Source organism: Rhinopithecus roxellana, chromosome 19 (assembly GCF_007565055.1).
Source record: "Rhinopithecus roxellana isolate Shanxi Qingling chromosome 19, ASM756505v1, whole genome shotgun sequence".
Lineage (NCBI taxonomy): Eukaryota > Metazoa > Chordata > Mammalia > Primates > Cercopithecidae > Rhinopithecus > Rhinopithecus roxellana.
The window spans coordinates 3,797,624-3,815,372 of NC_044567.1; the positions used below are offsets into that span (position 1 = coordinate 3,797,624).

At 47.3% G+C, this 17,749-nt stretch overlaps 1 protein-coding gene, 1 non-coding gene and 1 pseudogene across 2 annotated transcripts; 2 read left to right on the top strand and 1 right to left on the bottom strand.

Moving 5' to 3' along the window:
* Positions 1-5,284: 5,284 nt before the first annotated feature.
* Positions 5,285-5,644, bottom strand: LOC115894916 (annotated as a pseudogene).
* Positions 5,645-7,140: 1,496 nt separating this feature from the next.
* RPL23 (ribosomal protein L23) lies at positions 7,141-11,542 on the top strand. Its single transcript, XM_010379333.1, has 5 exons — positions 7,141-7,282; positions 7,876-7,959; positions 8,256-8,384; positions 11,151-11,264; positions 11,411-11,542. The coding sequence occupies exons 1-5, from the start codon at positions 7,270-7,272 to the stop codon at positions 11,491-11,493; spliced, it is 423 nt and encodes a 140-aa protein (XP_010377635.1). The 5' UTR covers positions 7,141-7,269; the 3' UTR covers positions 11,494-11,542.
* Positions 7,991-8,125, top strand: LOC115895038. Its single transcript, XR_004055244.1, has one exon. It is a non-coding gene; the product is annotated as a small nucleolar RNA SNORA21 (small nucleolar RNA).
* Positions 11,543-17,749: the final 6,207 nt, after the last annotated feature.

Genomic DNA, 17,749 nt, shown 5'->3' on the forward strand with positions numbered 1-17,749 from the left:
GCCTGTAATCACAGCACTTTGGGAGGCCAAGGCGAGTGGATCACAAGGTCAGGAGATCGAGACCATCCTGGCCAACATGGTGCAACCCCATCTCTACCAAAAATACAAAAATTAGCTGGGCGTGGTGGCTTGTGCCTGTAATCCCAGGTACTCGAGAGCCTGAGGCAGGAGAACCGCTTGAACCAGGGAGTTGGATTTTGCAGTGAGCCGAGATGTTGCCACTGTGCTCCAACCTGGCGACAGAGCAAGATGCCATCTCAAAAAAAAAAAGTGGCTCAGGGAATAAACTGCTGGGGTTGCGAAATGGCTCAGAGAAGAAATATCTGAGCAGAGTTTTAAAAACAGGTTGGACGGGCACGGTGGCTCACACCTGTAATCCCAGCACTTTGGGAGGCTGAGGCAGATGGATTACTTGAGGTCAGGAGTTTGAGACTAGCCTGACCAACATGATGAAATCCCCATCTCTACTAAAAATTAAAAAAAAATTAAAAATTAAAAAAAAAATTAGCTGGCCATGGTGGTGTACATCTGTAATCCCAGCTACTTGGGAGGCTGAAGCAGGAGAATCACTTTGAACCCTGGAGGCGGAGGTTGCAGTGTTGCAGTGAGCCGACATGGTGCCATTACACTCTGGCCTGAGCAACAAGAGCGAAACTCTGTCTCAAAGTAAATAAATAAATAAATAAATAAATAAATAACACACAGTGGCTAAAGCAGGTGAGTGCATAAATACAAGAAAGTGTGAATCTAAGCCATCTGTCCAGAAATCCTAAGTGGTTTGGTGTTTCTGGTGTGTGAAATGTAACAGGCAAGGTGGCAGAAGATGGAGCCAGGGAAGAGGCAGGCCATTTCAAGTGACTTTGATGCTGTGCTAAACAACTTGGACTTTATTCTGTAAGTACTGGAGGGTCAGCACATGTTTTTTGTTTGTTAGTTCGTTTTTTGTTTTGTTTTGTTTTGTTTTTGAGATGGAGTCTTGTCTCACTCTATGCCCAGGCTGGAGTGCAGTGGGGCAAGCTCAGCTCACTGCAACCTCTGCCTCCTGGGTTCAAGCGATTTTCCTGCTCAGCCTCCTGAATAGCTGGGATCACATGTGCGTGCCATCACCCCTGGCTAATTTTTGTATTTTTATTAGAGACAGTTTCACCATGTTGGCCAGGCTGGTCTTGAACTCCTGACCTCAGGTAATCTGCCTGCTTCAGTCTCCCAAAGTGCTGGGATTACAGGCGTGAGCCACCATGCCTGCGCAGCACATGAATTTAAGCAGTGGGAAATTATGGTCTGACCATATAGAGGCTGATGCAATAGCTTTGAACCAAAGGCAGAACTTAGAAGGCATGGGCAGAAAAATTTAGGAAATAGAGTCAAGTTGATGGACCTTGGTGACTGGATCTAGGAACCTGGGAGAAGAGAATTAATTGTGTCCCATTTTCTTGTTCAGACAGTGGTGGTAGTTCCAAACAAGAACACTGTTCCTCCTATAACCATACCCTTCTCCATCTTGGTTGACGGCAATGATATCTTCCAATTGCTCAGGCCTAAAGCCTTGGAGACATTTTGATTCCTATCTTTCATACCTCACATTTTATTGTCGCTACCTCCAAAACACATCCAGAATCTGACCACACATCACCTCAGCTCCTACCATTCTAGTGCAAACCACCATCATTTCTCCCATGGTTACTGCAATAGCTTCCTAATGGCTCTTCTTACTTCCATCCCTGTGTTCTCTCCCACAGTCTAGTCTCAACAACTCAACCACAGTGATCCTTCTGACACATTAGTCAAATCATGTCCTTCCTCTGCTTAAAATCAAACAATGGTTCCTTATTTCACTCAGCCAATGCCAAAGTCCACAGTGGTTTCATTCTATTACTTCCTTTTTTTTGAAACAGAGCTCTTGCTCTGTCACCTAGGCTGGAGTGCAATGGTATGATCTTGGCTCACTGCAACCTCCGCCTCCCGGGTTCACATGATTCTCCCGCCTCAACCCACTGAGTAGCTGGGATTACAGGCACCTGCCGTCATGCATGGCTAATTTTTGTATTTTTGTAAAGACAGGGTTTCACCATGTTGGCCAGGCTGGTCTTGAACTCCTGACCTCAGGTGATCACCCGCCTTGGCCTCCCAAAGTGCTGGGATTACAGGTGTGAGCCACTGTTCCATTACTTCTGACTGCATTTCTTACTACTTTGCTCTTCACTCATCCTGTCCAATCACATCTGGCTTCCTTGCTGGTACTCATTCGGTTCAGGCACACCCCTGCCTTAGGGTTCTTATTGGAAAATGACACAGGGTTTCCCTCTGTAGCCTAGGTTGGAGTGCAGTGCGGCAATCACAGCTCACTGCAGTCCTCAACTCCCGGGTTTAAGCGATCCTCCTGCCTCAGATTCACATGCTACCAGCTTATTTTATTTTATTTTAAGACAGAATCTCACTCTGTTGCCCAGGCTGGAGTGCAGTGGCGTGATCTGGGCTCACTGCAACCTCTGCCTCCCGGGTTCAAATGGGATTCTCCTGCCTCAGATTCCTGGGTACTTGGGATTACAGGTGCCCGCCACCATGCCTGGCTAATTTTTGTATTTTTAATAGATATGGAGTTTCACCATGATGGGCAGGCTGGTCTCAAACTTCTGACCTCAGATGATCTGTCTGCCTCAGTTTCCCAAATTGCTGGGATTATAGGCATGAGCCGCTGTGCCCAGTGCCACCAGCTAATTTTTAAATGTTTTGTAGAGATGGACTCTCCCTGTGTTGCTCAGGTGGGTCTCAGACTCCTGGGCTCAAGGGATCCTCCTGCTTCAACCTCCCAAAGTGTTGGGATTACAGATGTGAGCCACTATGCCTGGTTTCATGTCAATATCTTTAATGAGGCCTACACTGACCATCCTCTCTCTCTCTCTCCTGTCTTTCTGTATGTGTATTTATTTATTTATTTTGAGATGGAGTTTCACTCTTTATTGCCTAGGCTGGAGTGCAATGGCATGATCTTGGCTCACCACAAACCCTGCTCCCCGGCTTCAAGCCATTCTCCTGCCTCAGCCTCCCAAGTAGCTGGGATTATAGGAATGTGCCACCATGCCCAGCTAATTTTTGTATTTTTAGTAGAGCTAGGGTTTTGCCATGTTGACCAGGCTGGTCTTGAACTCCTGACCTCAGTTTATCTGCCCGCCTTGGCCTCCCGAAGTGCTGGGATTACAGGCATGAGCCACAACGGCCGGCTGTATTTGTTGTATATAGAAAAATGGGGTATTTCTGTGTTGTCCGGACTGGAGTGCAGTGGCTATTCACAGGTGTGATCAGGCCAGGCACAGTGGCTCATGCTGTAATCCCAGCACTTTGGGAGGCTGTGATGGGAGGGTCCCTTGAGTTTGAGAGGTTGAGGCTGCAATCAGCCAGTCTGAAGTCTGGGCAACAGAGTGAGACCCTATCTAAAGAATAAAAATAAAAAAGGTGTGATCCTAGCTCTCTAAAGCTTCCAACTCATGGCCTCAAGTGTTCCTCCTCCACTGAAGCCTCTAACTCCTTCTCTCTCTCTCCTTCTTTCTTTTTTTCTTTTCTTTTCTTTTTTTTTTTTTTTTTTTTAGTGATGGGGTCTCGCTTTTTCACCCAGGCTGGAGTGCAGTGGTGGGATCTTGGCTCACTGCAACCTCTGCCTTCCGGGCTCAAGAGATTCTCCCACCTCAGCCTCCAGAACAGCTGGGGCTATAGGTGTGTGCCACCAAGGCCGGCTAATTTTGGTTAGTTTTTGTTTTTTGGAGACAGAGTCTTGCTCTGTTGCCCAGGCTGGAGTGCAGAGGCGCAATCCTGGCTCACTGCAACCTCCACCTCCTAGGTTCCAATGATTCTCGTGCCTCAGCTTCCCGAGTAGCTGGGGACTGCAGGCACGCACCATGCCTGGCTGATTTTTTGTATTTTTAGTAGAGACAGAGTTTTGCCATGTTGCTTGGGCTGGGTCTTCAGCTTCTGAGCTCAGGCACTCTACCAGCCTCGGCCTCCCAAAGTGATAGAATTATAGGCATGAGCCACTGTGCCTGGCTAATTTCTGTATTTTTAGTAGAGACAGAGTTTTGCTATTTAGGGCAAGCTGGTCTCAAACTCCTGACCTCAAGTAATATAACCACCTTGGCCTCCCAAAGTGATGGAATTACAGGCGTGAGCCACCGCCCCGGCCCCATTTTTGTTTATCTATTTTTTTTGAGACAGAGTTTCAAACTCTCCTGTTGCCCAGGCTGGAGTGCAATGGTGCAATCTCGGCTCACCGCAACCTCTGCCTCCCGGGTTTCAAGCGATTCTCCTGCCTCAGACTCCTGACTAGCTGGGATTAAAGGCATGCGCCACCACACCAGGCTAATTTTATATTTTTAGTAGAGATGGGGTTTCTCCAAGTTGGTCAGGCTGGTCTCAAACTCCCAACCTCAGGTGATCTGACCGCCTTGGCCTCCCAAAGTTCTGGGATTACAGGCGTGAGCCACTGTGCTCGGCCTTATTTATATATTTTTTGAGATAGACCCTGGCTGTATACCCCAGGCTGGAGTGCAGTAGCAGGACTTCAGCTCACTGCAACCTCCACCTCCTTGGTTCAAACGATTCTCCTGCCTCGGCCTCCCGAGTAACTGGGATTGCAGCCACCTGCCACCATGCCCGGCTAATGTTTGTTTGTTTGTTTGCTTGTTTTTGTTTTGTTTTGTTTTGTTTTTTTGAGACAGAGTCTCACTCTGTCGCCCAGGCTGGAGTGCAGTGGTGAGATCTCGGCTCATTGCAAGCTCCGCCTCCCGGGTTCACGCCATTCTCCTGACTCAGCCTCCCGAGTAGCTGAGACTAGAGGCGCCCGCCACCACGCCCGGCTAATTTTTTGTATTTTCTGTGGAGACGGCGGTTCACTGTGTTAGCCAGGATGGTCTCGATCTCCTGACTTCGTGATCCGCCCGCCTCCACCTCCCAAAGTGCTGGGATTACAGGTGTGAGCCACCGCCCCTGGCTAATGTTTGTATTTTTGTAGAAACCAGGTTTCGCCATTTTGGCCATGTTGGTCTTGAACTCCTGACCTCAGCTGATCTGCCTGCCTTGGTCTCCCAAAGTGTCGGGATTACAGGCGTCAGCCAGCGCGCCCGGCCGATTACCAGCTGATTTATATATATATCGGCCGTGGAGGTTGCGGTGAGCCACGACCGCGCCACTGCCCTCCAGCCTGGGCAACAAGAGCGAAACTCTGTCTCAAAAGAAAAAAAAAAAGAAAAAAGAAAACAAAAAACCTGGTAGTCAATTTACTAAAATAGTTGACTTAAGCATCTGCAGTGGCGACTTCCACCTCAACTCCTGGCTCAATACTGATGGAAGTAACCTGCTTAACAATCTCAGAAGGACTGCGCAAGTCAATGAGTCGCTTGTGGATTCTCATGTGGAAACGATCCCATGTCTTAGAACCTTCACCACAAAGAGTTTTTCTTGTAGTGATTCTCAAAGTCTTGGCAGACATTCGAACTGGTCCTTTCACTTTGAGATTCTTTTCCTTTGCTCCTCTGATCAAGTCAGCACACACCTACTCCAGGGATTTTTATGGTGCGGCTCATTAGAGTGACTCGAATTCGTGAACTGCCACCTCCGCCTCCATGGGTGTTTTTCCGGTATCCTTAAAAGCCATGGCCACTGCGCGGCTTCCTGACCGACTGGTTCCTGGGCGAGAGCTAACAGCGGTGAGTCGGGAGCAGGAGCGTGAGGATTGGCGATCCGCAACACCTACGACGGCGTCTTCCTCAAAGAGCTATATATATATATATATATATACATATTTTTTTTTTTTGAGACGGAGTCTAGCTCTGTCGCCCAGGTTGGAGTGCAGTAGCGCGATCTCGGCTCCCTGCCACCTCCGCCTCCCGGGTTCAAGCGATTCTCCTGCCTCAGCCTCCTGAGTAGCTGTAGCTGGGATTACAGGCGCGTGCCACCATGCCCAGCTAACTTTTGTATTTTTAGTAGAGACGGGGTTTCACTGTGTTGGCCAGGCTTGTCTCGATCTCCTGACCTCGTGATCCACCGGCCTCGGCCTCCCAAAGTGCTGGGATTACAAGCGTGAGCCACCAGGCCCGGCCACTATTTGTATTTCACACTTGATTTTGGCCAAAAGGCCAAGAAGCGATACTATTTATATTTTTATAATACTTATCCCCATCTAACATACTACATACTGCAATTATTTATTATATCTTTTGTTTAGTGTCTAATATCCTCCTTCACCTGCACCCCAGCAGAATGTAAACTCCATAAGGACAACAATGTTGATCTATTTTGTTGTCCGATGTAATCTGCTGTACGCCCTGGACAGAACCTGCTACAAAGTAGGAGCTCAATAAGTATTTGAATGAATGTATCGTGGGACGAGAAGAACCCAGGAGAAAGGGGCGGCTGAAGCTGTGAAAGGAGCAAGTGGCCTGGCGCGGGGGCTCACGCCTGCAATCCCAGCACTTTGACAGGCCAAGGCGGGCAGATCACTTGAGGTTAGAAATTCGAGACCAGCCTGGCCAACATGGCGAAACCCCGTCTCTACTAAAAATACAAAAATTAGCCCAGCGTTGTGGTGGGCGCCTGTGGTCTCAGCTACTCTGAGGCTGAGACAGAGAACTGCTTGAACCCAGGAGACGGAGGTTGCAGCGAGCTGAGAGCGCTCCACTATACTCCAGCCTGGGCAAGAGCGAGACTCCGTCTCAAAAAAAGAAAAAACAAGTGTGTGTGTTTGGGGGGAGGGGGGGTCAATAAATAGAGCAATACTGTATATGTAAAATACAGAATGGTATGGTACCAAGAACACATAGATGGAATGATCTGTAGCACTTCTCAGTTTTATTACATTCAACGAAACCGTTTAGAGCTGGTTCTCCCCCCTCCCCCACTGTCTTTGTTTCTTTGGGAACCCCCCACACGGCACAAACTGTGTTTTAATTCCTATTCTCTAGTGTGCAGATAAGTGCCTGGCACGTATTCAGTTGTCGAAAGAGGTCGTGAGCAAGTTAACAAATCACTGCTTCCACGTCCCTAACTACTTTTAAGCTCGCGGAGAAGAGATTTCCTATCTCTTGCGCTTCTACTTCAACGCCCACTTCAGAGAGGGCTCAAAGCGAAGTCGTGAACTTAATACGCAATAAGGCAGCGCCCAGAGGCGGAAGAGGCAGAGTTTTAAACACCGGCCACGTGACGAAGGTGGGCGGGGCGTCAAAGTTCATATCCCAGCGTCCTTTGAATCAACTTCCTTTTTTCCTTTTTCCGGCGTTCAAGATGTCGAAGCGAGGTGAGGTTTTGCTTCTGGAGGATCCTCCACCATCTGTCGTGCAGTGGCTGGCGGATTCGTCAGGAGCGGTGGCCCTAGGCAGCTGGGGCGCTTTGCTCTCCTTCAGGCCGGAGAGGGAGAGCCAGGCCATCGCAAGAGCACTGCCAGGGCCCTCGAAAGTGGCATGGGGTGCTGGAGAGTTGACATAGCAGGATCCCGACATGAATATAGTCTGGATCCCACGAGATCGCTCTGCGAATAGGGCTATCGTATTGGGGTTGAAGTTAGACTGGGTTAGGCCCTGGTTTGCGCGACCTCTGCGGTCTTATGCTATGCAGGAGCGATTGCGTTTTGCGAAAGTTGGAACAAGGGCTGAGTCGTCTAGGTTCCTTAATTTCGATGTCAGAGTGGTCATAGTGAGAAATAGGCTACTTTCCGTGACAATCGGGTGGCACACGGGGACGGCATAAGTAAAATCCGAGCGAGCTAATCTATAGCGTACAGTCTGTCAAAGTATGTGCGGTGAATTACAGTTGAAGAGTATGAGGGGGAACTGCGAACCATGTCTAGATAGTGATCTCTTTATCCTGTTTACCTTCCCTTTATATCCACAGGACGTGGTGGGTCCTCTGGTGCGAAATTCCGGATTTCCTTGGGTCTTCCGGTAGGAGCTGTGATCAATTGTGCTGACAACACAGGTGAGGTCTTTGACTGCATGTTGCTATACTCCCCCTTTTAAAAGCACTCAGTGGGACTGTGCCTAATGACCTATTGAGCCGTCAAGAAAGGGGAGAGTGAAAACATCGCTTTTGGGTGAAGTGACAACATGTTGTGTTGTTTGCTTCAATCGGTGGTGTGACAAGGCGTTCTTGAGGACTAACTGCTTGGGCAGTCAGTGGAGGGAGGGACTTCGGACTGTTTGGGAAATGCTCTACTGATGGAACGGGCTGATCGGCCCTCAACATTTTTCATTTTTATTTACATTCTTTTGTAGGAGCCAAAAACCTGTATATCATCTCCGTGAAGGGGATCAAGGGACGGCTGAACAGACTTCCCGCTGCTGGTGTGGGTGACATGGTGATGGCCACAGTCAAGAAAGGCAAACCAGAGCTCAGAAAAAAGGGTGAGTAAACACTGAGCCCACCTTAATACTGATAAGTAGTGGGGGAACTCTTTCCTTTAATGGAAAATGGATCAGTTTTCAAGGCCTCAAGGTTGTTTTCCATTGAGAGGCAGTGTGAGATAAGTATCTTAAGTTTTTGTTCATATTATGTTGGAGGGGGGACCATCATCTTGTCATTTCCATACTTTAGATTTATTTATTTATTTATTTTTTGAGATGGGGTCTCCCTCTGTCGCTTAGCCCACACTGGAGTGCAATGGCACGATCTTGGCTCACTGCAACCTCTGCCTCCTGGGTTCTCAAAAAAAAAAAAAAAAAAAAAAAATTAGAAAATGAAAACGAGAAGCTGCTCATTATTTTATTTTTATTTATTTATTTTTGAGACGTAGTCTCACTCTGTTGCCCAGGCTGGAGTGCAGTGGCACATATCTTTCTGTTCACTGCAACCTCCATCTCCCCGGCTCAAGTGATTGTCCTGCCTCAGCCTCCCGAGTAGCTGGGATCATAGGTGTGCGCCACCACACCCAGCTAATTGCTCATTACTTAATCTCAGACTACCCCCTCAAAAGTTTTCCTGTCAGGTATATGATTTAAAGGGGGAGGCCTCAAAATACTTGCTGTTTGTGTCCTGTCTGGCTTTAGAACTTCTGGTGTTTGATGCGTTTTAACTTCAGCTCTTGCACTTTTTTCCTGTGCCTGCCTAGTCTGTCTCTACCCTGGGATGTCTTGCTCTTCTAAAGAGTTCCTGGCCATCCCTTGATTTACAAATGTGATGTTGATTTGTTAGCCATGTATTACAGTTGCTCCTATTCATGTATCCACCCCACGATGCTCTCCAGTAGATTTTTAACCTTTGGGTTAGAAATCTTTTTTTGGCCGGGCGCGGTGGCTCAAGCCTGTAATCCCAGCACTTTGGGAGGCCGAGACGGGCGGATCATGAGGTCAGGAGATCGAGACCATCCTGGCTAATACGGTGAAACCCCGTCTCTACTAAAAAATACAAAAAACTAGCCGGGCGACGAGGCGGGCGCCTGTAGTCCCAGCTACTCGGGAGGCTGAGACAGGAGAATGGCGTGAACCCGGGAGGCGGAGCTTGCAGTGAGCTGAGAGCCGGCCACTGCACTCCAGCCTGGGCAGCAGAGCAAGACTCCGTCTCAAAAAAAAAAAAAAAAAATCTTTTTTTGTTCACCATTAATATCCACTTGAGGGCTTGGTATCCACTTGAGGGCTTGGTAGCACTGTGCTTGTGATTCAGCAATGGCATGGGCTTTTTCCTCTTCTCAGAACACTTCCTGGGTCTGATTGGTGGCCCAGGGAGCTGTCAGAGAAGAGCAGAGCAAATGGCCATCACTTTGTAGATGAGATGGCAGGAGAGTGGATTGTTGGTCTCAGTCAGTGGGGGGACAGACCAGACAGAGCTCAGAACACTTCAGTTTTAAAACGAGCTGTGCGTATCCAATTTTGTTAATGTCTTTTTTGGTCCTTGTTTCTGCTAAATGAATACATCCCCTCCCCTTGGAACTTAATAAATAACAAGCACAGAAATGTGCAAAAGGGCCAGGTCTATTTGTCTACTTGATGAACTTGTGAGCATTTAATGGTTTATAAGTAGAGGAGGGTCAGTAAGTATTGGCTACCTCATGTGTGTCCCATTGCTAACTTGGTTAGACTTATCTATTTTTTGTATAGTCTTCCTGTCGTTATAAAAATTCTGTGTAAGGACCCCACGCTAGTATCAGTGAAGATTGGAATCCAGGTGTGTCTGACTCTACAATAGTTCTTCACAAGCATTATATTTCACTGTGTAGTGATACTTGATTTTGAACGTTGGGAAAAGCATCTTTTTCACTTTAGTACAGATGGGTGTAAAAGTTACTTATGACACTGGAAAGTAAAACATTAAAAGTAAAACATAAAGCCTGGTGTTTGGGCCCAGGAATTCAAACTGTTTTCCAGTATAAATCTGAATAGCTTGGTCTCTGCTCATTGCCAGGACTGGGAGCAGTTGGGGGTCCCAGGTCCCATTTCTACATCCCAATTCAGTGATACTGGGATCTTTTTTTTTTTTTTTTTTTTTTTTTTTTTTTTTTTTTTTTTTTTTTTTTTTTTTTTTGAGACGGAGTCTTGCTCTGCCACCAAGGCTGGAGTGCAGTGGCCGGCTCTCAGCTCACTGCAAGCTCCGCCTCCCGGGTTCACGCCATTCTCCTGTCTCAGCCTCCCGAGTAGTTGGGACTACAGGCGCCCGCCTCGTCGCCCGGCTAGTTTTTTGTATTTTTTTAGTAGAGACGGGGTTTCACCGTGTTAGCCAGGATGGTCTCGATCTCCTGACCTCGTGATCCGCCCGTCTCGGCCTCCCAAAGTGCTGGGATTACAGGCTTGAGCCACCGCGCCCGGCGATACTGGGATCTTAATAACCCACCTGTGAGGTGAAGTTAGAAAAGGCATAGGCAAGGATAATTGTCGTCCTGAGAGTTTTACACTTGCGAGAAAATACTGGCAGCTTTGATTATAAGATGTGAATAGATGGTTGTGGTTCATGCCTATACCCCCAGCACTTTGGGAGTAAAAAAAAAATCTGGGCATGGTGGTGAGCAGCTGTAGTCCAAGATACTGGAGAGGCTGAGGTGGGAGGATCACCTTAAAGATTGATTGATATTTACACTGTCTGAAACACTTGAGTGTACATTCTGTCTAGCTGGAAACTGCTTTTGTGGTGGCGTTGCGACTTGACAGGTTAATGACTGCTGTCCTTTTTTCTTCTCTCAGTACATCCAGCAGTGGTCATTCGACAACGAAAGTCATACCGTAGAAAAGATGGTGTGTTTCTTTATTTTGAAGATAATGCAGGGGTCATAGTGAACAATAAAGGCGAGATGAAAGGTAGGAACTCAGTCTGGCTTGTTCCTTAGGTCTCTGAGGTTGGGTGGGTTGTCTAGAAGTACAGGCCACGGATCCTCTGTTTGATGATGTCTTAACCTGTCCCCCACATGTTTTTTTGTTTTTTGTTTTTTGTTTTTTTAATGCAGGTTCTGCCATTACAGGACCAGTAGCAAAGGAGTGTGCAGACTTGTGGCCCCGGATTGCATCCAATGCTGGCAGCATTGCATGATTCTCCAGTATATTTGTAAAAATAAAAATTTTAAACCCATTAAAAAGTATTTGTTGGCAGTGCTTGCCTCCCTGTTCACTTCTACACTTTTGGAGTCTCACTGTTACAGAGGCTGGAGTGCAGTGGGGAGATCTTGGCTCGCTGCAACCTCCACCTCCAGGGTTCAAGTAATTCTCCTGCCTCAGCCTCCCAAGTAGCTGGGATTACAGGCACCTGCCATCATGCCTGGCTAAGTTTTGTATTTTTGGTGGAGACGGGGTTTCAACGTGTTGGCCAAACTGGACTCAAACTCCTGATCTCAAGTGATCGGCCCATCCGGGCCTCTAATCTTTTTGACATGACCTGACCCCTGACCATTGCTTTTGTGAAATGGAAACACTGCGCTTTTTTTTTAAACAATGCTTGCTTTTTTGTGAGTTTGCAGAATTTTGGCATTTTCCAATTGCTGTATTTGATTTTGGCTTCAAAAAGTATTTGGGTTTTGAGTCCCAAAAATAATAGTAGATACTGCTTGATGACTGGCTATACAAGATAGCTTCTCCTGCAGTGAGAAAGGCATTGAAATGGCTGCGCTGTGGCTTGCGCCTGTAATCCCGACACTTTGGGAGGCCAAAGCAGGCGGATCATGAGGTCAGGAATTCGAGACCAGGCTGACCAACATGGTGAAACCTCTTCTCTACTAAAAATACAAGTTAGCTGGGCATGGTGGTATACACCTGTAATCTCAGCTGACAGAATTGCTGGAACCTGGGAGGTGGAGATTGCAGCGAGTCGAGATCGTACCATTGCACTCCAGCCTGAGCGACAGGGCAAGATTCTGTTCCCCACCCCCCACAAAAAAAAAAGGCATTGAAGTTAAGATAGATCGTATAGTTAGATCCTGGACACACAGGGATTTTGAGGATTGATGTTAATGGGAGCCTGTCTATATGTACATTTTAGCAGTTAACAGGTTTGGAGTAAACTGAATATTTGTAGAACAACAGTAATTCCCATGTAGGTTTACTGTCATAGTGGAAGGTGATTAAGTTGATGGTACGTACAGGTATTTTGCTATGAAAATGTTTGGACAAACAGGATGATCGTGTAATTTATGTTCCAAGCTCTAGTTTGAGAATGAAAGAATGTGATAAAAATTTTGCCAACTGAACAGGCATAAAGCCCTGTTAAAAAAGGCACTTGGTCTTAAGGTAGGAGGTTGTTAGCATTTGTTTCTAAACTCTGTAAGAGTTGATTTAGGTGATACCCAGTGTCTGGGAAAAATGGATACTCGTTTAGAACAATACTTTGGGGGGAAGTGGACTAAATAGGGTTTTTAGATTAAGGTTTGTGTTCATATATCAGTATCTGCAAATACTCAGCCATAAATGTCTCTGCCTGTAAGTTAGGTATAATACAAGCTCCATTTGGTATCAAAAAGAACTACCCTTAATGTCGTATGACTAGTTTATGGAATGTACCAGACCTAGAGAGGAGTTGTTCTAACCTGGAGCTTTTGAAAATGTGTCTGGTTCATACCCTAGACCAATTAGTCAGACTGCAGAATAGGACTCAGACATCAGAATTGTGAAGCTCCCAGGAGATTTCAAGGTACACCCAAGATTGAGAACCAGTACCATGTCTAGACTGAACCAGTCTTGGTTTTAGAAGAATTAAATCTTGGCTGGGCGCGGTAGTTCACGCCTATAATCCCAGCACTTTAGGAGGCTGAGGTGGGTGGATCATCTGAGGTCAGGAGATCGAGACCAGCCTGTCCAACATGTTGAAACCCCATCTCTACTAAATACAAAATTAGCCAGGCGTAGTGGTGCATACTGTAATCCCAGCTACTTGGGAGGCTGAGGCAGGAGAATCGCTTGAACCCTGGAGGTGGAGGTTGCAGTGAGCCAAGATCCTGCGATTGCACTCCAGCCTGGGCAACAAGAGCGAAACTCCGTCTCGGGGGAAAGGAAAAAAAAGTATTAAATCTCTAGTTTGAGAGAGTTAGACCGTAACGTCCCTGAGTATGGTCAATTTCAAGTCAGCTTTAGTGTGACAAGCCCCTAGGCCCACCTTTTATATTTTTATATATTATGGCAATATATGATCCTTATGTATTACCCTTAATCACTGCTATTTTTGAATTTTCTCTTTTCTGAGACAGTCTTGCTCTGTCACCCAGGCTGGAGTGCAGTGACAGCATAGAAGCTCACTATACCCTTGAACTGCTGGACTCGGAATCCTCCTGCTGTGGCCTTCAAAGGGCCGCAATTACAAGTGTGAGCCACTGCATCCCACCTCACATTTTATGCTTTGGAGTTTTTGTTGACTTGGATTAAAAGCTTGATATTTACATTTCACTAAATGTTTTCCTTTGTCAGCTGGGCATGGTGGCTCACACCTGTAATCTCAGCACTTTGGAAGGCCGAGATGGGCTGATCACCTGAGATGAGGAGTTCAAGACCAGCCTGGCCAATATGGTGAAATCTCGTCTCTACTAAAAATAAAAAATTAGCTGGGCGTGGTGACACATGCCTGTAGTCCCAATTACTCGGCAGGCTGGGGCAGGAGAATTGCTTGAACCCAAGAGGCAGAGGTTGCAGTGGCGGAGGTTGCAGTGAGCCAGCCAGACTCCGTTTCACTCCTGGGCTCCAAGAGACTCCTGGGTTCTTATTGCCCAGGTTGGAGTGCAGTGGTACAATCTCAGCTCACTGCAACCTCTGCCTCCTGGGTCCTAGCGATTCTCCTGCCTCAGCCTCCCAAGTAGGTGGAATTACAGGCGTGCACCACCACGTCTGGCTAACTGTATTTTTAGTAGAGACAGGGTTTCTCCATGTTGATCAGGCTGGTCTCCAACTCCCAACCACAGGTGTTCCGCCCCACTCGGCCTCCCAAAGTGCTGGGATTACAGGTGTGAGCCACTGCGCCTGGCCAGATTTATATATACTTTTCCTTTGTCATCATTTACCTGCAAGTTTTTTCTAGGTAAAAGTTTTAATAGAATGGATTCAAGATATCAGATCTGATTTATAGGAGCTTGCAACTTGAACAGTAAAACATGTACTTTCATAATAAAAATAGTAGTAAATATACAAAATAGTAAATTCACTACAAGACCTAGTGGAGCATGCCCATTATCCCAGCTACTCTGGAGGCTGAGATGAGCAATCAAGTCTAGCTACAGGCACACAAAAAATTGGCTGGGTGTGGTGGTGTGCACCTTTAGTCTCAGCTACTCTGGAGGCTGAGGTGGGAGGATCACTTGAGCCCAGGAGGTCAAGGCTGCAGTGAGCAATGATCACACCACTGCACTGCACTCCAGCCTGGGCAAAACTGTCTCTATGAAAAAAACAAAACAGGCCAGGCCCAGTGGCTCACGCCTGTAACCCCAGCACTTTGGGAGGCCAAGGCAGGCAGATCACGAGGTCAGGAGATAAGACCATCCTGGCTAACATGGTGAAACCCCATCTCTACTAAAAATACATAAAAAAATTTAGCCGGGCTTGGCGGCGGGCCCCTGTAGTCCCAGCTGCTCGGGAGGCTGAGGCAGGAGAATGGCGTGAATCCAGGAGGCAGACCTTGCAGTGAGCCAAGATTGCGCTGCTGCACTCCAGCCTGGACGACAGAGCGAGACACCGTCCCCCCCCCCAAAAAAAACATACAAAAAAACACTCCATCTCGGCCGGGCGCAGAAGCTCACGCCTGTAATCCCAACAATTTGAGAGGCCAAGGCAGGTGGATCACCTGAGGTCAGGAGTTCCATATCAGCCTGGCCAACATGGTGAAACACCCATCTCTACTAAAAATACAAAAATTAGCTGGGTGTGGTGATGGGTGCCTGTAATCCCAGCTACTCAGGAGGCTGAGGCAGGAGAATCGCTTGAACCCAGGAGGCGGAGGTTGCAGTGAGCCAAAATCGCGCCATTGCATTCCAGCGTGGTGACAATACCCAGACTCCGTCTCAAAAAAACAAAACAACGGCCATGGTGGCTCATGCCTGTAATCCCAGCACTTTGGGAGGCCAAGGTGGGTAGATCACCTGAGGTCAGGAGTTCAAGACTAGTCTGACCAACATGGTGAAACCCCGTCTCTACTAAAAATACAAAATCAGTTGGGTATGGTGGTGCATGCCTGTAATCCCAGCTACTTGGGAGGCTAAGGCAGGAGAATCGCTTGAACCCAGGAGACAGGTTGCAGTGAGCCGAGATCGCACCATTGCACTCCAGCCTTGGCTATAAGAGTGAAACTCCATCTCAAAGAAAAAACAAAAACAAAACAAAAAAACAAGGCCTGGCATGGTGGCTCACGCCTGTAATCCCAGCACTTTGGGAGGCTGAGATGGGCAGATCACGAGGTCAGGAGTTCAAGACCAGCCCGGCCAGAATGGTGAAACCCCATCTCTACTAAAAATACAAAAATTAGCTGGGCATGGTGGCGGGCGCCTGTAACCCCAGCTACTCAGGAGACTGAGACAGAAGAATCACTTGAACCCAGGAGGCAGAAGTTGCAGTGAGCCAAGATCACGCAATTGTACTCCAGCTTGGGTGACAGAATGAGACTCTGTCTCAAAACAAAAACAAAAACAAAATAAAACAAACAACACCTCCATCTCTACAAAAAAATTAGCTGGGTGTGGTTGTGTGTATCTGTACTCCCAGCTACTCTGGGGGCTGAGGCAGGAGAATCGCTTGAACCCAGGAAGCGGTGGCTGCAGTTAGCCTAGATGGCTCCATTGCACTGCAGCCGAGGCGACAGAGTGAGACTCTGTCTCAGAAATAAATAAAATAATAAGATACATAATTTATATAATTAGCTAGATCCATTGCTGTATGTGGAAACTAAAGGAAAATGAAAAAGAAAATTAGCTGGAGGAAAAATATGGTAATGTTTCCCCCCACTGTTTTGTTACTTTAAAGAACAGATAAGGCCAGTCCTGGTGGCTCATGGCTATAATCTTCCCAGCTTGGGAGGCCAAAGTGGGCTGATTACTTGAGCTCAGGAGTTCAAGACCAGTCTGGCTAACATAGTGAAACCCTGTCTCTATAAAAAATAGAAAAATTAGCCGGGCCTGGTGGCATGTGCTTGTAATCCCAGCTAACTGGAGGCTGAGGCAGAAGAATCGCTCGAGCCCGGGAGGCAGAGGTTGCAGTGAGTCAAGATCACAACACTGCATGCCAGCCTGGGAAATTGGAGTGAAACCATGTCTTGAGGGGGAAAAAAGAAGCATAAATAATAGTGGATGAAAATAATTGGGATGGGGCCGGGCATGGTGGCTCACACCTGTAATCACAGCACTTTGGGAGGCCAAGGCGGGAGGATCACTAGAGGTCAGGATTTTGAGACCAGCCTGGCCAACATGGTGAAACCGTTTCTACTAAAAATACAAAAATTACTCACGCCTGTAATCCCAGCACTTTCGGAGACCGAGGCAGGCAACTCACATGAGGTCAGCAGTTCAAGACCAGCCTGGTGAAACCCTGTCTCTAGAAAAAATATAAAAATTAGCTGGGCATGGTGGCGTGCACCTGTAAACCCAGGAGACAGAGGTTGCAGTGAGCCAAGATCACGCCACTGCACTCCAGCCTGGGCAACACAGCAAGACTCCATCTCAAAAAAATAAAAAAAAATAATAATAAAAATACAAAAATTAATGGCCGGGCGCGGTGGCTCATGCTTGTAATCCCAGCACTTTGCGAGGCTGAGGCAGTCGGATCACCTGAGGTTGGGAGTTTGAGACCAGCCTGACCAACATGGAGAAAGCCCGTCTCTACTAAAAATACAAAATTAGCCAGGCATGGTGGCAAATGCCTGTAATCCCAGCTACTAGGGAGGCTGAGGCAGGAGAATCACTTGAACCTGGGAGGTGGAGGTTGCAGTGAGCTGAGATGGCACCATTGCACTCCAGCCTGGGCAAGAAGAGTGAAAGTCCATCTCAAAAAAAAAAAAAAAAAAATATATATATATATATATATATGTATATATATATATACAAAAATTAGCTAGGTGGTGGGGCATGAGGCTCATGCCAGTAATCCCAGCACTTTGGGAGGCCAAGGTGGGTGGATCACCTGAGGTCAGGAGTTCAAGACCAGTCTGGCCAACATGGTGAAGCCCCAGCTCTACTGAAAATACAAAAATTAGCCACGAGTGGTGACGTACGCTTGTAATCCCAGCTACTCAGGAAGCTGAGGCAGGAGAATCGCTTGAACCCGGGAGGTTGCAGTGAGCTGAGATCCCGCCACTGCACTCCAGCCTGGGCAACAGAGTGAGACTCCAT